We start from the raw sequence: 26,037 nt of genomic DNA on the forward strand, positions 1-26,037 counted from the left end.
ACTAGGGTTTTTATCTCCATGGTGATACCTTGGACAACTTATTTCCTGTGTTTCCTCAAGAAAAAACAACCTCCTTGGATTGTTGTCAGCTTTAGGTAGGCATCTACAAAACTACACAGCATAGGGCCTAATTTAAGGAAGGTGCTCAAAACATAGCTTCCATTATTATGTCTATGACTGGTATCCTTATCCACTAAACAGTGACCTTTCTGACAATAGGGACTTATTATTAAACTTTGGATCTCCAATGCCTCAAAAAGCTCTTGGGCTATAATAAGAATTTAAAAACTTTGCTGAATGAATGAATCCTCTCTACTTCATCCTTAAATAGCTTACTTTATCACCTCTTCAGCAGCTTCACACACTCTCTTTCCAGTGTATTCATCTTTTCCTTCTAGAAGCATGAGAAGTTTCTGATATCCTGTAATATAACTGGATTGAATTTGCTGCCAATTCTAATACGTTTACTAACGTACTCTTTAAAAAGTAAACTTTTTATTGAAATACATCATACAATGTGTAAGTCATAAATATACAGCTTGAGTTTTCATAAAATGGACATATCCATGTAAATTATCAGCGAGATAAAGAAACAGAACATTAACCCCTTTTGGTCACTGCTTCCCTCCAAAGGTAATCGCTATCCTAACTTCTAACACCATAGATTAGTTTTGCTGTTTTTGAACATTGTAGTAATGAAATCATGCAGTATGTAGTCTCTTGTGTCTGGCTTCTTTGATAAACATTACTTTTATGAGATTCATTCATGTTGTAGTGTATCGTCATAGGTTGTTCTTTCCCATTGCCATCTAGTATTGTATGAATTTATTCATTCTTCTGTTGATGATATTTGGATAGTTTCTAATCGGTGTCCATTACAAGTACTTTTGCTATAAACACATTGGGCATCTTTTGGTGCAAATATGAAGCTTTATCATGGGTATATTTCTAGAAGTGGAATGCTGGGTCATAGAGGTATACCTGTGACTAGCTTTGGCAGATACTGCCAAACACTTTTGCAAAGTGATTATAATTCTTACAAGCAGCAATTAGGCTTCAAAAAAAATTCCAGTTTGATAATATTTGTTTTGTAATTAGAATATTTCAATTAATATTTAATGTAATTACTGATGCATTTGGGTTTATAGCTACCATGTTACTATTTGTTTTCTATTTGTCCTACTTGTTTTCTGTTCCTTTTCCCCCCCTTTTGTGTGTGTGTTTTTTTTTAGATTACTAAATATTTTTAAATTCCATTTTTTTCTTTTAGCTTATTAAATAAACTTTCTTTAATTTTATTTCTGTAGTGGGAACCCTGAAAATTACAACATGCCACCTTACCTAAATTTAATTGGTACCTAAAATAAGTTAGTACTTTTACCACTTCCTAGACAATGCTAGGACCTTATAATATTTTAATTTCATGGACCTCCCTTCCTTTGTGTTGTTTTATTACTATTTTGCATGGTCAATGTTCCTTTAAACACTTATTTACCTACTCTGTTGTTCTTCATTCCTTCTTACATTTCTGTGTTACTAAATGTCTCTAAACTACCTTCATGTTTGAAGGATATTTTTGCAAATACAGAATTCTAGAATGGCAGCTTAATTGTCATTTATAGTAAGAAGTAACTTTATTGTTTTGACTTTGATCATGCCTATTGAGAAATTCAGTTGGTCCAACTGTGGCTCTTTCTGGCTGCTTTCAAGATTTTCTTTGTCTTTAGCAGTTTGACAGTTATATGCCTAGTTGTTGTTGTTTTTTTTAATCCTGCTAATAAATCAATGTACTTCTTGAATCTGTAGCTTATTTTCATTGGTCACTTTTTGGAAAGTTCTTGGCTATTATCACTTCAAATAATACTTCCACTCCATTTTCTCCCTCCTCCCTTTCTGGGACTTACATTACATATGTATTACACTTTTTACCATGTCCCATATGTTCTCTTTGCTCTTTTACATATTTTTGATACTTGTGGCTCACCATGCTATATATACTCTTGTTCTTTCTGGTTTACTAATCTGCTCTTCAGTTTTAACAAAAATGCTGTGAAACCCATCTACTGAGTTCCTAATGTCAGTGACTTTCTAGATACAGAATTTCAATCTGTTTATATTTTTATAGATTCTGGATCTCTGGTGAAATTCTCAATCTTATTCTCTGAATCCTTGAACTTATTTCAGTTATTTTTAAATCCATTTCTGATAACTCTGATTTCTGAGTCACTTATTGGTGTCTTTTTAGTTTTTTCTCTCTTTTGGCCTGTGTCTTGTTATGCCTAGTAGTTTATTTATTTAAAATCAAATACCAGAAACTATGTAAAAAAATTGAAGAGACTCCCAGTGATGTTATTCTCCTCTACAAAGGAATCTGGTAGGCAGCTCAAGTATGAAGATTACCTTAATACAATCAGGGAGTGAGTTGAATTGAGGAGGTGCCATCGCCTTTGTGAGGCCCAGTACCCACGGGTCTCAGTTGAAAACCTGGATCTTATCTAGATTCCCTCCTCTTTATCAAGTTAAAACTCAAATTTTTGTCTCCTTAGACACCACGAGACTGCCAACAACTATGCTCTACTTTCAGCTGCTTTAAATTTTGACCATTCTCCTAAGGGGAAACTAATGCATAATATTGGGCTCATCTCTACTGCTTAGCAGTTCTCTAAGATGCAAATTCGATTCTTATGTGATTTTTATCCAAGTTTTCTAGTTGTTCTTAGTGGCAGCATTAATCTCCCACTCTATTACAGTCAGGAGCAGAATTCTCACTTTTACACTTCTGGAACAAGTTGTCAATAACTGTTTGTCCATCTAACCATCATCCTTCCAACAAATATTTGCTGAGTAACTCCTATGTGTTAGCTAGAATGGGCAGTGCTCAGGGGTAAGGAGAAAGAGCTATAAAGAGGATTGAGTCCCACACTTAAAGTGTTTAGTCTGACGGGAGAGTCAGACATATAAATATGATATATATTACAAGTGTATGATAGGCAAAATGCACAAAACTATTAAAGAATGAATAAATCATATTCGGAATAAGGGACATTTTAGAAAGGAGGCAATACTGGAGCTATGACTCACAGGATAAATGAGTTTGCTCTGCAAAAAAGGAAAAAGTGAAAGAAAAAAACATTCCAGCACAATGATAGGCACCTAATAACTAGTAAGGAGTCAAGTATTCTTTGACTGAGTAAACTAGGCAGGTCTCTCCCTCCTCCCCCTTCTCCCACCAGATAATAGTTTCTATATTAGGACAAAATAAAGAAAACAGTCATTTCCAGATGAAACTCAAATAGAAAGTCACAGGGCAGATATTATGAATTGCAAACTTTGATTTTTATTCTTCTCCTATTTTTTCCTGTTTCCTTTTGCTGTATTTTCTTAAGCCTTATGGAATTTTTAAAAAATGGAAATGGGAACGGACTCCATTACAATATTTACGGTAATGACACCTGAAACACCTTTATAAATCACTGGAAGTTCTGGAACCACAAACTGACAAATGCTCTTTTGTTTTATTTCTAGTCAAAGCTATGCATGGTATTTTCTATTGGTAATAAAAAACTCAAGAATATTAAAAAAACAAAATGAAAAAAATATAAAAAATCAATAGATTTAAAATACTGTTACATGAAATAACAGTGTACTGAACAGTCTATTAAGTACACAAAGATATATTTGACACCAAGTGAGGTGAAATTTACAAATTACTTTTGTACATTTGTAGTTCTTATGCTTTATAAATTACTAGAGGCCCAGTGCATGAATTTGTACACAGGTGGGGTCCCCCACCCTGGCTGGTGATCGGGGCTGATCAGGGCCGGCTGGGCGGGGAGCGAGGGGCCGCGGGGGACCGCAGGAGGTTAGCTATTGGAGCGCACTGACCACCAGGGGGCAGCTCCTGCATTGAGCATCTGCCCCCCTGGTGGTCAATGCGCGTCATAGCGACCGGTCATTCGGTTGACTGGTTATAATGGTCACTTAGGCTTTTATATATAGAGATAATGAACTCTGATATGTAACGCATCTACTGATTAAAGTATATTCCTACTTTGGTGGCAGCTCATGTGTCAATTCTCCATGAAGGACGCAACTCTCTCCTTCCTGTAACCTGTGACTCCTTGGAACTTCTACCGGACTTTGCACTACACAATATATGAGAGGCCCTTTCTGGTGACAAGGATTACCCCAAATGACAGAGATCTACTGCAAAGACCTATGGGTGATAGGAAAGCTGAAGCTCCCATCTCAGCAGTCAAATGGGCCTCGTAGGGTTCTTACACCAGGTCCCTGCCTTGGCTGCTGCCTAGCTGAGGGTAGTCAGCCTTTGATTGTGGGTTCAATCCCATCAGGACACATACAAGAATCAACCACTGAATGCAAAATAAGTGGAACAACAAATCAATGTTTCTCTCTCTCACCCTTCCTCACACTCTCTAAAATTAATAAATAAATAACTTTTTAAAAAGGAATTATGCTAACTTTTGATGACCTACACCCACACTCATATGGCACTGATCAAATCCTGTATGCCAGTTATCTGATACTGATCCTATTTTCTCAATTGGACTGTGAACTGCATGACAACAGAGACCATGCCTTAAATTTAACCCCCCTCCCCCACACACACACATACCTAACCATCACAGTGTCTTGTACATAACACGACATAGTACGCAGAAAAGTGGGCAGTGCAGCATTCTGACTCAGCATATTAGGCTATGGAGAAAAGTCTGGCTCTGACAACATGATCTTGGCTATATGTAACAACCTGCCGATGCCCCAAGTTCCTTATTTGTAAAATGGGGATGAGACCAGTACCTATCTCAGGAGGTTACTGTGAGAAAATTGTTCTAGAGGCTACAGATTCCACCGTGAACAAAAAGGAAAAAATTCCTGCTATCCTGGAGCTCATATTCTAGTTGAGGCAAATACACAGAGACAGAGTAGGTAAATAAAATAATATGTAGGAGGTGTTTTATATTATTTCAATTGTTAAATAGAAATTAAACTTTACAGAAATTTGCTTTATTGATTTTAGAGAGAGAGAAGGAGAGAGGGAGAGGGAGGGAGGGAGAGAGAGAGGGGGGGAGAGAGAGAGAGACTGATTTGTTGTTCCATTTTTTTTTATTGAGGTATTATATGTGTACATATCTTACCATTGTCCCCCCCCCCCAAACCCCACACCCATACATGCCCTCACCCCCCCCCGAGTTTTGTGTCCATTGGTTATGCTTATATGCATGCATTCAAGTCCTTCGGTTGATCTCTTATCTCCCCCACCTCTCCCTAACCTTCCCCCTATAATTTGACATTCTGTTTGATGCTTTACTGTCTCTGTATCTATATTTTTGTTCATCAGTTTATAATGTTCTTTATTATCCATAAATGAGTGAGATCATGTGGTATTTTTCTTTCATTGACTGGCTTATTTCACTTAGCATAATGTTCTCCAATTCCATCCAGGTTGCTGCAAATGATGAGAATTCCTTCTTTTTTATGGCAGCATAGTATTCCATTGTGTAGATGTACCAGTTTTCTGATCCAGTCATCTACTGACAGGTACCTAGGTTGTTTCCAAATCTTAGCTATTGTAAATTGTGCAGCTATGAACATAGGGGTGCATATATCCTTTCTGACTGGTGTTTCTAGTTTCTTCAGATATATTCCCAGGAGTGGGATTACTGGGTCAAATGGGAGTTCCATTTTCAGGAAACTCCATACTGTTCTCCACAGTGGCTGCACCAGTCTGCATTCCCACCAGCAGTGCACGAGGGTTCCTTTTTCTCCGCATCCTCGCCAACACTTGTCGTTTATTGATTTGTTGTTGATGATAGCCATTCTGACAGGTGTGAGATGGTACCGCATTGTTGTTTTGATTTGCATCACTCGGATAATTAGTGACTTTGAGCATGTTTTCATGTGTCTCTTGGCCTTCCTTCTGTCTTCTTTTGAAAAGATTCTATTTAGGTCCGTTGCCCATTTTTTTATTGGATTATTTGTCTTCCTTTTATTAAGTTGTATAAGCTGCCTGTAGATGTTGGAGATTAAACCTTTATCAGTGATAGCATTTGCAAATATGTTCTCCCATAAAGTGGGCTTTCTTGTTGTTTTGTTGATGGTTTCTTTTGCTGTAAAAAAGCTTTTTATTTTGATGTAGTCCCATTTGTTAATTTTCTCTTTAGCTTCCATTGCCCTAGGGGCAGTGTCAGTGAAGAAGTTCTTTTGGCATATGTCTGAGATTTTGTTGCCTGTGGTTTCCTCTAGTATTTTTATGGTTTCCCGTCTTATGTTTAAGTCCTGTATCCATTTTGAGTTGATTTTTGTGTATGGTGTAAGTTGATGATCTAGTTTCATTTTTTTGCATGTATCTGTCCAATTTTCCCAACACCATTTATTGAAAAGACTGTCTTGACTCCATTGTATGTTCATGCCTCCTTTGTCAAATATTAATTGAGCATAGTGATTTGGGTCGATATCTGGATTCTCTATTCTGTTCCATTGATCTATATGTCTGTTCTTGTGCCAGTACCAGGCTGTTTTGAGAACTGTGGCTTTGTAATACATCTTGAGGTCTGGTATTGAGATCCCTCCTACTTTATTCTTCTTTTTCAGGATTGCTGTGGCTATTCGGTGTCTTTTTTTTATTCCAGATGAATTTTTGGAGAGTTCTTCCTAGGTCTGTGAAATATGCTGTTGGTATTTTGATGGGGAGTGCATTGAATCTGTAGATTGCTTTGGGTAGTATGGACATTTTAATGATGTTGATTCTACCAATCCACAAACATGGTATGTTCTTCCATATGTTTACATCTTCCTCTATCTCTTTTTTCAGTGTCCTGTAGTTTTCCGTGTATAGGTCTTTTACCTCCTTAGTTAAGTTTATTCCTAGGTATCTTAGTTTTTTTGGTGTGATGGTAAATGGGATTGCTTTTTTAGTCTCTCTTTCTGTAAGTTCACTATTGGTGTATAGAAATGCCATAGATTTCTTGGCGTTAATTTTGTATCCTGCTACATTGCTGAATTCATTTATTAAGTCTATTAGTTTTTTGATGGAGTCTTTTGGGTTTTTTATGTACAATATCATGTCATCTGCAAATAAGGACAGCTTTACTTCTTCTTTTCCAATTTGGATGCCTCTTATTTCTTCTTCTTGTCTAATTGCAATGGCTAATACTTCCAGCACTATGTCAAACAGGAGTGGTGATAGTGGGCATCCCTGTCTTGTTCCTGTTCTTAGGGGAAATGGTTTTAGTTTTTGCCCATTGAGTATGATGTTTGCTGTGGGTTTATCATATATAGCTTTTATTATGTTGAGGTATGCTCCTTCTATTCCCACCTTGTTGAGAGTTTTTATCAAGAAAGGGTGTTGGATTTTGTCAAATGATTTTTCTGCATCTATTGATATGACTATGTGATTTTTTTCTCTCAATTTGTTTATGTGATGTATCACGTTTATTGATTTGCGGATATTGTACCATCCTTGCATTCCTAGGATAAATCCTACTTGGTCATGGTGTATGATCTTTCTGATGTATTGCTGGAGCCGATTTGCTAGGATTTTGTTGAGGATTTTGGCATCTATGTTCATGAGGGATATTGGTCTGTAGTTCTCTTTCATTGTGTTGTCTTTATCTGGTTTTGGTATTAGGGTGATGCTGGCTTCATAGAAGGAGCCTGGAAGTGTTCCTTCCTCTTGAATTTTTTGGTATAGTCTGAGGAGGATAGGTTTTAGTTCTTCCTTGAATGTTTGGTAAAATTCTCCTGTGAAGCCGTCTGGCCCTGGTGTTTGTTTGCCGGAAGCTTTTTGATGACTGCTTTAATTTCTTCCATAGTTACTGGCCTATTGAGCTGTTTAGATTCTTCCTGATTGAGTTTTGGAAGGTTATATTTTTCTAGGAATATGTCCATTTCCTCCAGGTTGTCCAGTTTGTTGGAATAGAGTTGTTCGTAGTATTTTGTAACAATCCTTTGTATTTCGGCGGGGTCTGTTGTTGTTCCATTTTTATGCATTCATTGGTTTTCTTGTATGTGCCCTGACCAGGGATTGAACCTGCAACCTTGGTGTATCAGGATGTCTCTCTAATCAACTGAGCTATCCGGCCAGGAGAAGGTGTTTTCTATTTAGATGGGTTATTAGCCAATCTATTGCTAAGTAGCAAATTAGCAGCTTAAATCAACTAAAAAGCTTTATTATTTCACACAGTTTCTCTGGGACAGGAATTCGGAAGCAGCTGCTTAGCTGGGTGATTCTGGCCTGCGGTGTCTCATGAAGTTGTAGTCAAGATGTTGGCCAGGGCCACAGCCTCCAAGAAGGCTCACTCATACAGATGGTGAGCTGGCGTTGGCTGTGGGTAGGAAGCCTCAGTTCCTCACCACATGACTTCTCCACTGGGTTGCTCAAGGGTCAAGTGATTCCAATGAGAACAAGGTAAAAGTGCAATGTCTTTTATAATCCAGCTTTGGGACTCACACTCAGTTATTTCCACAATATCCTATTGGTTATACAGGTCAGCTCTAATTATACAGGTGAGCTATACAGAATATGAATACCAGGAGATGAGAATCACTTGGGCCATCTTGGAGGCTAGCAACCACAGAGAGTGATAAGCACTAAGGAGAAAAGTGAAAACAGAGAAACAAGTACCTTAGTGCAGGGTAGGGGTTTGGGTTGCAATCGTAGAAAGGTGTCTAAGAAAGGTCTTATTATAAGGATGACCTCTAAAAAGTGATCTGAATGAGCTGAAGGAAAAAGCCATGTGGATATCTAGGTCAGAGAGAGGGAATAGCAAAGATTCGCTCTGAGATGGGAGTGAATATGATGATGATGATGATAATGGTAATTATAGCAAATCAAAGAACATTGTTGAGCAATTAAATAAGCAATACATAATAAGGCCAAAGAGAAAAAAAAAAACTATAGGCAGGAAAATGTAAAAATTGTTGATTCACTTCCTCCAACCTCTCAATTGCCTTCTCTGTAGGCTCATTTCAGCATTAGCAGAAACTCTAGCTAGCTGATTCAGCGCAGAACCCTTCTTGCCATGCTCCAGATCAGAGTGTCTACCCAGGAACAAGCTTTACGCATTGCTCAAGCGATGCAGTTTTACTTTGAGAAGAATAATGTTCAAGTAGAGACTAGATACCTCCCGTGAGGAAAGTCGGTGAGATTCCTAGACTTCATGAGCAGAAGGTTAAACTAAGACTTTTTCAATGTTAACCGTCCTTGCTATAATCTTGCCTCCCTAAAATATTGCCATAAGTTTTCAGGTTCTATAAATATTTTCTATAAAACATCCTATATAGCCAAAACCGGTTTGGCTCAGTGGATGGAGTGTCGGCCTGCAGACTGAGGGGTCCCGGGCTCGAATCCGGTCAAGGGCATGTACCAATAGGGAGTGGGCAGGAGGCGGCTGATCGATGTTTTTCTCTCTCATTGATGTTTCTGGCTCTCTATCTCTCTCCCTTCCTCTCTGTAAAAAATCAATAAAATATATTTTTAAAATCCTATATAATAAAAGGCTAATATGCAAATAGACCGAATGGCTCAACAACAGGAACAACTGAACAACCGGTCACTATGATGTGTGCTGACCACTGGGGTGTGTGTGCAGAACATGGTGGGAATTGGCCATGGCGGGATGGTGGAGCAGGTGAGTGGGGGCACCAGACCAAGGCGGGATGCTGGTCGCTGTCATGGGGCGAGCCTCTGGTTACTGAAAATTCTTTGCTTCAGAGTGCCTCAGTCCCACCTGTGTTGACCTATGAACTGGCAGGTCATAGTTCGATTCTCAGTCAGGGCACATGCCTAGGTTTGCTAGCTTGATCCCCAGTAGGGGGCACGCAGGAGGCAGCTGGTCAATGATTCTCTCTCATCAATGATGTTTCTCTCTCTCTCTCATCATTGATGTTTTTCTCTCTCTCCCTCTCCTTTCCTCTCTGAAATCAATATAAATATATTTAAAAAAATAATACACCTAAACCAGTCTTCATGGATTTTGTAACTTTATAATTCTATTGATTTAACTAGTGCAGAATTTTAGGAGCCTGATGAGAAATTTAAAAGCTTGTACTTAACCTAACTCCAAACGTTTCTATATCGTTTCTCTGCCTAAAATTACCTTCTACTGAAAGAAGAAAATGGCATATCCACAGGAATATTGTGCATTACTGGCTAGCTGCCATAGAACTCTCTGTTCTCTTATGATTTCTTTTTTTGAACCATCAGGCACAGAATAAGAGGAAGTGATCCTTGGGACATACTTGTTCTGAGTGTTAACAAAGGAAAGGCAAAGATTACATATTTTTTTCTTTGTCAATAATAAGACCTTTGCCCCCCTCCCATTAAGATATGAGCTGCAGTCACTTACCGTCCAACAAGGGCAACTGTGGCAGAGACAGAGGAGGAAGAGCCCTTTATCCCCTTTATTGTGTGAGGAGGAGGGAGTGGCTGTTCCAAGTCCCTGACTAATCCAGAGCCCAGCGTGCTGGGCTGCAGGATCTCCCTGAATCTCAAGGAAATCCAGCCTCTCAGACACTCCATCTCCTCTCCACACCACCCTTACCACCTAGCTTCCAAGGTGCCCATCGCCGCCTTGTCCCCCTCCTGTGCCTTCTCGGAAGAGCTGTCATGGTATTTATTCATTGTATGGGGATACCAGTCAGCGTTACTCTGCACCTCCGGGGCATCACTAGCCCATTTTCTTAGAGAGTCAGTTTTAAGATTTACCCTCAAAATCTAAAATAACCCACAAAAGGAATGAAATATTTGATATGTGTTAAAAAAAATCATCAATAACACCGTTGTAAAACTAGTTTTTAACACATGAGCACATTTATAAAAGCTTCTCAATAACGAAAGAAGTCCTGAAATAATATCTAGTTGCAATTTCACTTTTTCACTGGAAGAAAAATAAACATTTATTAACATTTCAAATACAAAAACTATGTGAAATAATTTCCCTTGAAACATAACTGCGCCTTCCACAGGGTCATAAAAAGTCACATCAATAGATTAAGAGGATTTAAAGCTATAAATTCAACTATAAGATGAGTTCATAGCAGTGGTAAAATAATTTGGAAGAAATTACAATCCCATTACCCCCTCACTTTTTAAACCATTTATCTAAAAATGTTTTTTATTATAAATTAGAAAAAAGTACAGTGACATAAATCAAAACAAAATAAGACTCCCCGAGATAGTCAAGTCTCTGCTATTACGGAGCTTCCTCCTGGTAAGGGGAGTGACAAGCAAGAAAACAGTGAATAAGCAAGAATGGGGAGGAAAAGGAGACATCCGTAATACTTTCAACAATAAAGATAACTTTTTGTTTTATTATTTTTTTATTTAAATTCTTTCTGGTTTAAAGTATTACAGGAGTCTCCTTTTTCCCCCATTGACCTCTCCCCGGCCTCTCCCACCCCCCCAGTACATGCCCTCATCCCCCTACTGTCTGTGTCCATTGATTATGCTCATATGCATGCATACAAGTCCTTTGGTTGATCTCATTTTTTTAAAAAAAACAAGATGCATTCAGATAGTATTAAGTGTTTGAAGAAGATAAACATGGGGATATGACAAAGAATGTGGGGTGTTCAGGGAAGACCTGAGGAGGTGAACAGATATGAATGATGTGGGTTGGGGCCACTATGCCAAGGACTGGGAAGGGCGAGGCTGGTCTGGGTGGAAGAACCAGCAGGTGCTTGAGTCCCAGGAGGTCAGTGTGGATACAGAGAATGGCAGGAAGGGTGGTAAGAGATGACAGGAGCACCTCACCTAGGGCTTGAAGGATATGGCAATTCAAAATTAGTAACCTACATCTTTACAAATTAGTGTTTTCATATTCTTTGGGTAAATACCCAGAGAGGAGTTGCTGGATCTTATGGTTGTTCTATTCTTAATTTTTAAAGGAACCTCCATACTGTTTTCCATAGTGGCTGTACCAGTTTACATTTCCACCAACAGTTCCCTTTTCTCCATATCCACACCAACATGGATTATTTTTGTCTTTTTGATAATAGCTATTCGAATAGGTAAGAATGGCTTTTGATTTGCATTTCCCTAATAACTAGTGATGTTGAACATCTTTTCATAGACCTGTTTGCCATCTATATGTCTGGGAAAAAATGTCTATTCATTCTGCCCATTTTAAAATCTAATTGTTTTTTGTTGTTATTGAGCTGCATCAGTTCTCTGCAGCATTATTTACAATAACTAAGATGTAAAAACAACCTAAGGGTCTACTGATGGATGAATGAACAAAGATGTGGTATATATCTATAAAGGAATACTACTCAGGATGGATCTTGTGGGTACTATGCTAAGTGAAATAAATCAGATAGAAAAGAACAAAAATCATAGGATTTCACCCATATGTGGAATATAAAACAAAAAAAAAGTAACAAAATGAATAACAAAGTAACAAAATAAAAAACCAAAACAAATCCATAGACACAGACAACAGAATGGTGGTTACCCGAGGCAGAGGGGATGGAGGGAAGGTGAACTGGATAAAAACTAGACTTTGGACAGTGAGCGCACAATAGAATATTCAGACATAAAAATATAATGTTGTACACCTGAAATTTACATAATGTTAATTAACTAATGTTATTTCAATAAATTTAATTAAAAAGTTTTTTAAAATACAAAGAGGACTGCTTCCACAAAGAGCTAAAAAAAAAAAAATTTAGTTACCTAAATTCTGATCCATGTGCTAACCACAGAATGAGGATTTACTCTGAAATGCTTATATTCACTCATCTTATGCCATCCATGGGAAATCACTGACCCAGTAAACATACTGATCATCTACTAAATGCAGAAAGAATTCTTTAAAAGGAATACCATAGAACCTCATTCAGGAATTTAAATAATGTTTTGCTCACTGTGATCTCCAAGATAACTAAAAACAATATAAGAACACTTACAAAATAAATTCCAAAATACCAGAACAATAACAATGATCTCCATGTCAACATTAAATTCATACTTCATGCAGCAATACCATACGAGCTTTTCTGTTGAGGTCTTGCCATTCAGCTAAATCTGTGAAAACCTTGAAAAGCTTTATTGACTTAGTCCTAAGCCAAATGTGATTCTTTTTTTTTTTTTTAATATATTTTATTGATTTTTCACAGAGAGGAAGGGAGAGGGATAGAGAGCTAGAAACATCGATGAGAGAGAGACATCGACCAGCCGCCTCCTGCACACCCCCCACCAGGGGATGTGGCTGCAACCAATGTACATGCCCTCGACCGGAATGGAACCTGGGACCTTCCAGTCCGCAGACTGACGCTCTATCCACTGAGCCAAACCGGCTTCGGCTCCAAATGTGATTCTTGATCTTGTCTGGATGGGAGATTTGGGAAGTATTTCGATGAAAAAAATATATACATATATAGCTTTTTAGCCCTATATCATCAACATGTATGTGAATGTGTTCAGTAACCATACACATCCAACATACATCCCTGTAAAGTGGCACTCATGAGGTTTTCTAGTTGCAATAACTACCCTTCATTTTGTATGAAGAGAACAAGGGAAGGAAACCAGATTTCCCAGGCCTGTAATAGGTACCAGACATAGAGTTTTCACCTAATGCTCACAGTTAGCGCTGTGAGGTATTACCTCCATTTTACTAACGTGAAATGAGTTGGGTAACTTGTTCAAGGCCACACAGTTTGTGTACCTAACTCCAAAGCTCACGCTCTGCCTAAATCAATCATGAAAGCCTCCTTACTGAGAGAAGCTGATGAATTAATGGCATTAATGTATTCAACGGGCACTTTTCTTAAGCTCTTGAAAAGCCCATTTACTGACGTTGGGTGAACACACAATACAATATGCAGATGATGCATAACAGAACTGTCCGCTTGAAACCTCTATACTTTTCGCGAAACAATGTCACCCCAATAAATTCAATAAAAATTTAAAAAGAAAAAGAAAAGCCCATCTAGCCATCCTGCACTTATAAAAAGGAAAAAGAACAAAACTTTCCTAAAATAGCTTGTCCTCTATTGATCAAAACAGCTTTTCTGAAGAGAGATATCCAAATCTAGGAGTTGATTTTTTTTTTTTGCTAAAGTTTAACAAGAGAAGAATTTTTTGACTAGCCTGAAGTATGAAGGCATGGCCACCCAGAGGGTGGGTTACCCGGCATTTAGATGTTACCGGAAACGTGATGAGGGCCATGCTTAAGGTGGGCTCCAACAGCCCCTCTTCACAGATCTCCAGTCCAGCCCTGTCTTAGGAAAAGCGGATGTGCAGTCTGAGCAGTGAGAACATCCGCACAAACTGTTTCTGCTCCTTCACGGGCATCAGACGACACAACTGGTCGTAAATGCTGGTGGACAAAGGGTTTAAGGGAAGGGGCTTCGGGTTTTTAAGCAAGTTCTGAGCTGCGGACTCTCCTGCTGCCTCCATCACTGAGATCCTTTAAAATATTCCTGCCTGCCAGCAGGCTTCCAGCAAGAACTTACAAAATGGCAATGAAATTCAGGAGAGAGGAGGGGGGGGGATCACCCTCTTGCATAATCACTTAATTCAAACCCACACAAGTATTCACCGAGTTCTTGTTTGTTTTGCTCTGTAGTTCCTGGAACCGTGCCTTCCGCGGTGCTTGGGGATGGAAGTCTTTCCCCAGAGTTCACCCCAGCCACATTTTTGACATGCTTGCGCAGTAATTTTGTTTTTTAAAAAAACACAAAAACCACATGTTCAACAGAATTGTATTTTCCTCAGGAGTCCTTTAGGAAATGACGGACTAACGTGTAATTTTTTTCATCTGTCACTTGCACAACAGCAGCCCGCACTTAACGACCTTGAAATCACACGACTTAAGTGGAATCCAAGCTCAGGCTGCTGTCGTCCCGCTAGGATCCAAGGGTTATCTGGCTGAACTGTTTTCCCGTTCCAGCAACCTGAACGCCAACCCGCTGGACAAACAACGCGGTGAGCAAACGAGGGCCGGCTTCCTCCCGGCCCCGCCGTCCATCCCCGCAGCGCGCAGCTGGGGAAATCTCGGCGGCCAACTTCCCCGCTTCTCCTTTCCGCCCCAAGGGGCGCGGAAACGACTCCGGTCGGTACTCTACGTCCCTCTGCGCTCCAGCCACTCAGCCCCCGCTTTGGGGTCCCCCTCGCTGCGAGTGGGGTCTGCGCTGGGGCTTGCACTTGGTCGGAAGGGAGAGGGTACTCTCGGAAGCTCGGCGACCCCTTCCCCCGGGCGCCCTCCTGGAACCCACTGAACCTGGAGGGTAGTGGGGGGAGGACCGACCCCGGGCCCCGCGAGGGCGCACGGGGTGGGCGCGCAGGTGAGCGAGAGAGACCCGGGCGGGACGCAGCCCCCCGCGCCGCCCAGGGACGGGGTAGGAGATGGACGGTGGAGAGTCTCGGCTGGGCCGGGGGCGAGGAGGGGGCGTCGCAGGGGGCGGGGGCGACTTACCCGCGACAGCGGCGGCGGCGAGGCCCAGCAGCGGCAGCAGGACGGCGGGCAGCGCGGCCCCGGGCATGACGGCGGGTGCGGGCGCCCGGCGGCGCGTCTCGGAAATGCGGGGCGGCCCGACCCCTCCCACCGAGCGGCCCGCGGAGGGCGGGGGCCGGGCTCGCCCAACCCGCGGCGAGATCCGGCGGCGCGCTGCCCGCTGGACCGGCTCTCCAAAGCAATTTTTAAAACTTTTCATGTGAATCGAATTAATTTCAGACTCCCAAAAATCTTGCAAAACATCGTACAAAGAATTTTTGTCGCCCTTCAGCCAGCTTCTCTAAATATTCACGTCCTGTATGATGCCAGTGCCATCATCAAAGCCAAGAAAGAACGCTGGTGGAATTTCATGGATTGTCTCTCTAATGTTCTTTTTCTGTCCTCAAACCCAGTCCAGGGTCACTCATTGCGCCGACGTGTGATGTCCCCTTGGTCTCCTTTAACATGGAACAGCTCCTCTGTCATTCTTTTCTCTCTCTCCAGGTTTTAAAACGTTTTATTTGCATATTAAAAATATTGCGAATTCTAAGAAAAGAAAAAAAGAAAAAAAGAAAAGAAAAGAAAAGAAAAGGAAAGAAAAGAAAAGAAAAGAAAAGAAAAACCCTAGCCGGCTTGGCTCAGTGGGTAGAGCGTCAGCCTGTGGACTGAAGGGTCCCAGGTTCGCTTCTGGAGATGCCTGGGTTTCGTGCTTGATCCCCAGTGGGGGGCGTGCAGGAGGCAGCTAATCAATGATTCCCTCTCATCATTGATGTTTCTATCTCTCTCTCCTTCTCCCTTCCTCTCTGAAATCAATAAAGAAATATATTTTTAAAATATTTCGAATTCCAGTAATTAAAATCATTTTAACAAACAAACAAACAAAAAGGCACTCTGATTAAATTGCATCTTACAGCTTGCAGGACACCTTGGACCAGCTTGGTTTTTACTCCAGGTTTCACTATCGTCCCACCCAGCTGCTTCTTTCACCAACATCACCAACGTGCAAGCTATTTTCCTTCCCTGCCGGCCAGCCACGCAGGTGGGAGAGGCAGGCACGGCCTTAGTTGTCAGCAGTTCTCTGGCGTGAAAAGAGGCCGCGCAGGCATTTAAACTGACCCAACGTCTTTGCACCTTGCAAAGGTAAACAGCTAAAAGAAGTTAAGATAAGAGGCCAACGCTTGTGGCATGTACAGTGCATTTTGGCGGTGCCTCATTACGATTCGCCTGCTTGCTTCTCCTGCTCAATCCTGTTCCTTTGGATTTTCCCCTTACGTTTCTGTCTTCTTTCATTTCGATTTATAGATTTTCTCAATCTCAGCCACATCGGGTTGTAGACGTGGCTGCAGAGGAACAGAGTGAGATGTACAAATGAGAAAGAGTCCACGCTGCCCAGAGACCGCCTCTGTTAGTCTGTGTTTCCTCATGTCCACAAGTTTGAAGAGTACTGGCCAGTTGTTTTGTAGAAAGCACTCAGGTCCCGTTTGTCTGCTGTTTCCTCCTCAGGGAGATTGGGAGAACGGGATTCAGGCTCCTTTCGGCAAGGGCACCTCCGAAGCGATGTGCATTGCCCAGGAGGGGCAGGTGTTAGGGTCTCACGTCACTGCCGATGCTACCTGGGATGGATTGGTTAAGGTGGTGTTTGCCAGGTTTCTCCTTGGGATCTCATGGCCAGAAACCTCTCCAAAGGCTCCTCCCGGTGGACTATGTCCCTCAGATAACTCTTCTCTGCCACCAGAGCTCGGACTAAAGTTCTTTTTAATCTATGTTTGCACAGCCCTTGGAAGAAACCAACCCTGTCGATACCTTGATCCTGAACTTCTGGCTTCCAGAACTATAAGACAATGAATTTCTGTTGTTTTAGCCAAAACAAACAACAACAACAACAAAACTGTGCTTGCTCTGATGTATGTGTGAACTAGGCAACTATAACCGGAATGGAGAGGGCCTCTGGACCAGACAACACCATGCTCAAGCCGGGGCCAGCTGGGCTGCTTGTTTAAGCCCTGACAGAGCCTCGTGTCATCAGCAGAAGAGTCCTGCAAAATCAAGTCTGAACCCAACAGTAAAAATTCAACTCAATTAGAAAGGTACAAATGACATGAACAGACCCCTCACCAAAGAAGATATGTAGGTAGCAAATAAGCATCTGAAAATACATTCAACAGCATATATCACCACAGAATTGCAAATTAAAACAAAAATGGGATACCACTATACACATATTACAGTGACCAAAACCTGGAACACTGACAACACGACAGGGCAGTGAGGATGTGGAGCAAGAGGAACTCCCATTCGTGGCCGGTGGGAATGCAAAAGCGGTACAGCTGCTTTGGAGCCAGTTCCGCAGCTTCTTACAAAACTAAATATACTCTTACTGTGGGTGCAGCAACTGTGCTTCTTAGTATTTACACAAACAAGTTGAAAGCTTACATACACACAAAAACCTACACACAGATGTTTATAGCAGCTTTATTCAGAATTGCCCAAACCAGAAAACAACCAAGATGTCCTTCAATAAGTGAATGTATAAACAAAGTGTGGTACATCCATAGGATGTAATTTTATTCAGCGCTTCAAAGAAATGAGCTATTAAGTCATGAAAAGACATGGAGGAACCTAAAATATGTATGGCTGAGTGAGAGAAGCCAATCTTAAAAGGTTACATATTATACGATTCCAACTATATGATATTTTGGAAAAAGGTAAAGCTATGGCAACAGTAAAAAGATCAGTGGTTGCCAGGGGTAGGCGGGGTTTGGGGGCAGGGGGTGGAAGAGTAGGACAGGAAAGGAGACATGAGTAGGTGGAGCCCAGAGGATTTTTAGGGCAGTGAAACTATTTTGTATGATACTGTAATGGTACATATATATCATTATACATTTGTCAAAACCCACAGAATGTGCAACACAAAGATGAACCCTAATGTAAACTATGGACTTAATTAATAAACTATTAGTTAATGTTGCATCAATATCAGATCATTAATTTTAACAAATTTTAGTACACTAATGCAAGATGCTAATAATAGGGGAAAGAGGAAGAGAGGTAAGAAAGTATATAGGAACTCTGTATATTTCCTGCTCAATTTATTGTAAACCTAAAACTGATTTTTTTAAAAGTTAAATTATATTCTAAAAAAAAAAAAAAAAAAAAATCAAGTCTAGCCCTTTCCCATCCTTTCTAACCCTTTCCATGCCTGTGTAGTCCAGTCTGAAGGGGAGTGATTACACCGAGGAAATCTGACCAATGAGGTCTATAAGGACAGTCAGAGTGTCAGAAGTGATAGGGGCCATTTTCATTTACTGATAAGGAAACGGAGGCCCACAGAAGGGACATGGCTGACCCATGGACACACAGTGAATGCCAAAAGTCCACGTCTCCTGCTGAACTGTCCTACCCACGCCAGGTTCAGCCCTTTTGCCGAAGTATCAAGATCTTGCTCAACTTATTTCCATTCTTCTCTGGCTATCAATAAGGGGTTTATATTCTAAACTCACATCTGAAGTGAATCCTTCCAAAGGTACACTATGTTTATATATTTAAACATCCTAATTCTGGATTCTTCTGTCTTGCTAACTACACAAGTAAAATGAACAATTCTTTTTTTAAAATACGTTTTTATTGATTTCAGAGAGGAAGGGAGAGGGAGAGAGAGATAGAAACATCAATGATGAGAGAGAATCATTGATCGGCTGCCTCCTGCACGCCCCACACTGGGGAATGAGCCCACAACCCGGTGTGCGCCCTGACTGGGAATTGAACGGTGAACTCCTGGTTCATAGGTCAATGCTCAACCACTGAGCCACGCAGGCTGGGCTAAAATGAACAATTCTATGCAATTGTGTAATTGAAAAAGTTCTCTTCGCCGCCCCCCTCAGGCACCGAAGTATATTTTTATCTATGAGGATTACTTTGCATTAAAATAAACCTCAAATAATGGTTAGGTTTATAAAGAAGTGGCATCCTAATGAATCAATTTACTTTAAGCAAATCATCTATTTCAATAGTGTTTTGTTCCTAAGTCACTTGAACTAAAAAGAGGTATTTTTCCCCCCACTGTTAACTCTGGTGCACACTTCATTTTTAGTTGCTAATATGACAAAATAGGCTACTTACTGCCTCTGCGTGGATTGATGTGGTATTTTATTAAAATCTCTCACTATTCTGCCCTGCTTTCCAGCCACACCACATACCTTTTATTTGTCTCTCTTTCACTCCAGCTTGCCTCCTCTTTGATCTCATTCCAGGCCCCAGGCCCTGAACTTCATTTTTCCAGGGCTTTTATTTCTCCCTTCTTCATCTAGCCTGGATATCATGCCCTCTCTCATTCCTCTGCTATATGTACCTGGCCAATGAACCTGGGTCTCTTTTTTCTTTCTTTTTCTTATTAAAAATAAAAGTCTCCCCAGCGTCACTGAGATATAATTGACATACCATTGTGTAAGTTTGAGGTGTACAACATGTTGATTTGATACGCTTACATATCATAAAATGAATGCGACTGTTAGCTAACACTTCTCTCTCATAATTACCATTTATTTTTTATGGTGAGAACATTTCAGGTTTACTCTTAGCAACTTTCGAGGACAAAATAAAGTATTGTTAACTATAATCACCAGGCTGTATATTAAATCTCCAGAATGTATTCATCTTATAATTGGACGTTTGTATCCTTTGTCCAACATCTCCCCATTTTTCCCTCCCCCAGCCACTGGTAAACACCCCTCTATTCTCTGTTTCTGAGTTCGGTCTTTTAGATTCCACATATAAGTGAGATCATACAGTATTTGTCTTTGTACGATTTTACTTAGCAAAATGCCCCAACTTTCATCTATGTTGTTGAAAATGGCAGTTTCCTTCTTTCTCATGGCTGCATAATATTCAATTGTGTGTGTGTGTGTGTGTGTGTGTGTGTGTGTATATATATATATATGTATATATATATATATATATATATATATATATATATATATCACATCTTTATCCATTCATTCATTAATGGACACTTAGGTTGTTTCCATATCTTGGCTATCCCATATAATAAAAGGTTAATATGCAAATAGACCGAATGGAGAAACGACCAGTTGCTATGACACACACTGACCACCAGGGGGCAGACACTCAATGCAGGAGCTGCCCCCTGGTGGTCAGTGTGCTCCCACAGGGGGAGTGCCACTCAGCCAGAAGCTGGGCTCAGGCTGGCGAGCGCAGCGGCAGTGGCAGTACCCCCCCCCCCCCCCCCCACCAGTGCACAAATTTCGTGCACTGGGCCTCTAGTTGTAAATAATGCTATATCTCTTTGAGATCTTGTTTTCATTTCCTTAGGCTACACACCCAGAAGTAGGATCGCTGAAGCATATGGTAGTTCTACATAGGTTGTCACTACAAATATATGGCTTTTAATTCCAATATATATTGATTTCAGAGAGGAAGGGAGAGGGAGAGATAGAAACATCAATGATGAGAGAGAATCATTGATCAGCTGCCTTCTGCATGCCCCACACTGGGGATTGAGCTCGCAACCCAGGCATGTGCCCTGACCAGGAATCGAACCATGACATCCTGGTTCATAGGTCGATGCTCAACCACTGACCCACACTGGCTGGGCATCCTCCATCTATTTTTGTCTTGGTCATTGTCCTCTCTTATTCCCCTTATCAGGTATTTAAATTTTTTATTACTCTCTTCAGGCTGAGACCCCATTCACTACTCATTTTCTCATCGGGTAGACAAACACTGTAAAATACTCACCTGCTCTCCCCTTCTCCTTCATGCAAACCCTCCTCTTGTGGCCTCAGAGAGGAAGGCGTTCTTCCTCCCATCCCACCCAAACCCAGTTCCTCTTTCTGTGGGCTTAGAACTGCCCCTCTCGTCCCATCTTCTCCAAGACCTTCTTCCATTAATGACTCCTGCTCTCTTCCCAGCATCTTCTCTCTGCCGGCTATTTTTGTTTGTTTTGTTCCCCCTCCCCCTCTCAACTTCTAAACCTGTAAATTCTTTACCCTCTCCTTTGGAAAAAAAAACAAAACCCTTCAACCCCCCTTCTTCCTCTAGCTATGGCCCAATCCCTCTCCTTCCCATTTCCATCATACTTCTCAAAATTTCACGTCCCCCATTTCCTAATTTCCCTTTCACTTTCTAGCTCAGTCTCATCTGGTTCTGGCCCCACAATTCTGCTGCATTTCCATTGGCTAAGATCACCAGTTTTCCTAATTCTTAGAGTCAGTTTTATCTGACATTTCCTCTCTGTGGTTTAGCAATTGGATCAATATTGACTTGATCCTACATTGTATTAAAAGGGTATTTGGCTCAGGAACCAAGACCCTAGGGGGAAGGCATTCTTTCCTTCCAGACATAGTTCCTCTTCCTGTGGGCTTAGAACTGCCCCTCTCGTCCCATCTTCTCCAAGACCTTCTTCCATAGTGACTCCTGCTCTCTTCCCTGCATCTTCTTCCTGCTGGCAGAGAGATAAAAGATAAAAGACTGAACTAAGACAGCTAATAGTAGAGATAGACACTTGGTGAGAAGGCTTAGATAACATTGACAGAATTGTTGAATTAGGAAGATGATAAAGGATTTGTGGATAACCTCTGAGTTTCTAGCTTGGGAGACAAGAGATATGGTGTCTTCATATTAATGGAAAGAGACTATAAGAAGAAAAATCTGGGTAGGGGAATAGAAAAAAGTTTCCAAAGTTCTGCTCGTGACTAATTTAGCTTGGAAAAAAGAGAAACACGTATAAAGTAAATTTGTTGAGCTGTAGATATTGGGAGAATATTTTAATTTAGAGTATACATGGAATTAGAGATAACTTCGTACAGCTCACGAGGTCTTGCAGAAAAAAAATGTCTTTGAGATTTAGTTAAAATTTGTCTTCTTAAGCAAGATAAAACAGTTGAACTAATAACAATTAGATCTTCATTTCTCCAAGAAGGTTTTAGGATTAAATGAACATAATATAGAGGAATCTGAATCTCTGACTGTCCCTAGCATAAACTCAGCGGTGGGGTCAGGATTGGGGCTACCAACACTGTAGCAGTCATTTGCAGGGCAGAATTACCAGAGAACTAGGGTGTCTGGTCCTAGTATCAGGCAGGGGAACGTGCTATGTGTGGGGGAAAGTAGGGAAAAGAGGCTGATCACTGGCATCACTTCTGAATTTGTCTCTGAGACCTGATGGTCAGGTCTGTTTGGTTACATTTTTAGGTGCCTCATGAGAGATCGATTTTGTCAGCCCATGTGTGGGGACTGGATTTGTTAGGCAAGACTGTCTTCAGTTCCCCTAAGACAGTGGTCGGCAAACTCATTAGTCAACAGAGCCAAATATCAACAGTACAACGACTGAAGTTTCTTTTGAGAGCCGAAAACTGACTTCTGTGCATGGGCCACGAAGTTTCAATCGCACTGTACATGCGCGCCCGCACGTGGTATTTTGTGGAAGAGCCACATTCAAGGGGCCAAAGAGCTGCATGTGGCTCGCGAGCCGCAGTTTGCTGACCATGGCCCTGAGACATCTGAACAGAGGAAATGGGAAGGGAACACCATATGGGCAGTTCTGGTCATGCTGAGAGGGCTTTCATGCAGATTGTTCAGTGGGAGTTGGACAATTGACTTAGAAGTGGTTGATGAATGCCTTGGGATGGAAGGTAGTGAACAGGTTCAATGAATGAGAAGTGGAGCATAAATGGAATTTCTGCTGATTCGATAGTTAAAAGACATGCTGATTCAGACGAATCTGAAAAAGAGACTAAAATCAAACATTCAGAAATGTAGGAATGATTATATTTATTCTTCAAAAAATACACACAGAATCTAAGGAATGCCTTGCTTTACAATAGCTGCTCACTTTATTTCTTGTCCTACTGTATACCTAACACAATAAAGCCCAATTTAGAGATATTTTTTTAAACAAGGATCAACAATACTTTTACTTAAAAAATAATACAACTTCATTGCAGCATCACTACTATATACTAGTACAGCTGAATTTTTCACATCACGTCGTTTTAGTTCTTTGAAGAAAGTCTTAATAACTAAAACTGTACAAATCTTAGGGCAAGATAACCAGTCTAACAAATTTAATAAAAAAATATTTCAGAACAACTACAATATAGTTTTAGACTATACTAAACTTGTCTTAGATAATTATTTACAACTTTATTATAGTATAAAAACTCTAAACTTTAAAATAAATCTGTGGATTTTATACAAAAATACTCTAAAGTACAAATATAAGTTAAATGTTGAATAAAACATTCACCAGGTCCAGTGGAAGTTATTAAGAATATATTCTAGGTGGTAAAATATACAGTGGTAACCCAAAACAGTGTTTCCTTAATCATTCATAATTTTAAATATTTTAGTAGTAATCACAAAGTTTATAGTTTCATTATATAATTTTCATTTTTACAATTACAAGATATACACTTTCTTTCACAGACTACTCTTTAGCTCACTAAAAAGTAAAATAAAAAAGACTTATTAGTCAAAAGTTGACATGTCATGTACATTATATAAATTGTAAAATTTTCAAAATCTCTTAGCTGATTCCCTTTAAAAAGGAAACAGGTATATGTTGTACATAAGAAAAGACAACAAACCCATACTGCTACAGGGTTATCTAATCAACCTAAAAACAGTGTTCTCACATGTGAGAAAAATATTAAGTACCAAATCTTCTTTAACAGCCACTGTTTTATGAATAATTATGAATGGAACAAAATTTTACATTTAAGTAATTTTGTATAAAATGTATTTGGACTAGTATAAGAAGCATTTTGCCAGGAGGTACCATTTTGCTGTGTAAAAAATAAGCATGCCTCTCATTTAATACTTTCCCTCAAATGCTACAAATGACATTTTAAAACAATGTTGACATTACTTAGAGTTCTGTTTTTACCTTGAGGTACTAATTTTGCATTTGGCCAGATGTTCATAAAAATTAAAAGGGAGATGTATGACCTAGTAATATACCAATTTAAATTTTGAGACATTATGTTAAAATGTCATTAAGACATACGTATTCTAGTTACCAACCACATTCTTACAGAGAAAATTCACATTAAAATTATTACCCTACAAACAATTTGGACTTTAGTTTCAGCTTCGGTTCCTTTCCATTCTGTTCAGTAGAGTTATATGCATGGCATTTTTGAATAATTAAACATGGATACCAGAATAGCAACTAAACAATTGAAAAAGTACTTAAGACTTGTACTTGGGAAGAGACTAAATACTGACACTGGAAAAATTTTAAATGGCTCATTTTTCCTAACATGTTAGTGCAAATTAGCAAACTCTTAGAAGAACTTAGTCATGGAAAGAAGGAAGCATAATCTCATCTTCATTCACGCCTTGTTCATATCGGACGGGAGAGAAGCCTGCCCAGTGCACACGTTTCTTTCGGAAGAGGAGCCAAGCCAGGCCGCTGATGAGAGCTAAGATGATGAGCACGGCGAATGCAATAAAGATTCCTCTGTAATCAGGGCCTAGAGCAGGGAAAGGTTTGACATTGGAGGAGAGGATATAAAAGCGATTATTATTAATTTTATGCATTTGGCAGTGTGTCACATAAGCAAACCTTGTACAGATTAGGTACAGTTAAGTACTTGATTGTTTCAGAGCATGAACACAATTCAAAATCACCACCAAACACTTAAGTGCTTTTTCCCCCAAATTTAACTATTTTCCTTTTCATTCAAATCCTTTTCATTAGTATAGCAATTTTCTTACAAAGAAATTGAAGCTTCAATGTCTCCTGCTCTTAGACATCTTCCCTGATAACCCAACCTAGAGTAGCTATCTCTCTAGTCTCAATCACATAGTTTATAACAATTTGATACTTTCCTTTCTTCTAAATATGGACTTGCTTCGTTACTTATTATCTGTCTTCCTCTACTAGATTATGAAGAAAAGGTATCTCATTTGTCTTGTTCCCAGGTGCACCCCAGCACATAGAACAGGGCATGACGCAGAGACTCAAAATATCTGCTGAATCAGTGAGTGATTATACAGATACTGATGGAAACCTTTATGCTAGATCTTTAAAAATGTTGCTGTGAAAAAAATTTAGAGCTCTTTGGCTAGAAATCAAGATTTTTATGGTTATTTTATATATCAACTCATGCTGAAACATAAGTTCAAATTGTGATTTCTTACTGATATCCAAAGTAATTCTAATTAATCAAATCAAGTTTTGGAATGCTGTTAAGGTAATCATTAGTTCTAAGGGACTGAGGAAAAAGGAAGCAAACTGCAGAATTTAATCTTTGAGCTTTTAAATATTTAAACTATAGAATAAAATACATCTTAAGAACATTTTCAAAGAAGTGACCTATCTAATATGCTTCCATTTTTCTTAGGAAAGCATTGTATAAAATTGAGACTTTTAGTAATTTCCTCTGGAAGTCCTAGGCATCTGGTGTACTAATCATCTTTGGTAATCCAGTTTTCTGAGGGAAAGAATCTCTATGACTTAAGATTTTTTTAATACACATTAAGGACCAAATGCTTTAGGAACTAGTAAAACCCTTTGCATATTATTAAATTGTACATTTATTTTCTAACCTGTTCT

General features: G+C 39.9%; 1 protein-coding gene and 1 long non-coding RNA gene across 3 annotated transcripts in view; one reads left to right on the top strand and one right to left on the bottom strand.

The window, feature by feature from the left end:
• LOC103283379 (lymphocyte antigen 75) overlaps positions 1 to 26,037 on the bottom strand; it is a 140,376-nt gene that overhangs the window by 26,399 nt on the left and 87,940 nt on the right. The window contains exon 35 of one of the 2 annotated variants that reach the window (XM_008138649.3): positions 23,233 to 24,952. The exons of the other annotated variant lie outside the window; for it this stretch is intronic. Within the exon in view, the coding sequence (XP_008136871.2) occupies positions 24,774 to 24,952 (179 nt within the window). The 3' untranslated portion in view covers positions 23,233 to 24,773. Of the gene's footprint in view, positions 1 to 23,232; positions 24,953 to 26,037 lie in introns of those variants that run through there. 2 annotated transcript variants of the gene reach the window in all.
• The window catches only part of LOC129150690 (uncharacterized), a 41,118-nt gene continuing 29,885 nt past the window's right edge, over positions 14,805 to 26,037 (top strand). The window contains exon 1 of the long non-coding RNA XR_008557411.1: positions 14,805 to 14,953. This is a non-coding gene — a long non-coding RNA (uncharacterized LOC129150690). The remainder of the gene's footprint in view (positions 14,954 to 26,037) is intronic.

The sequence above is a fragment of the Eptesicus fuscus genome, chromosome 11 (assembly GCF_027574615.1).
Source record: "Eptesicus fuscus isolate TK198812 chromosome 11, DD_ASM_mEF_20220401, whole genome shotgun sequence".
NCBI classification, from domain to species: domain Eukaryota; kingdom Metazoa; phylum Chordata; class Mammalia; order Chiroptera; family Vespertilionidae; genus Eptesicus; species Eptesicus fuscus.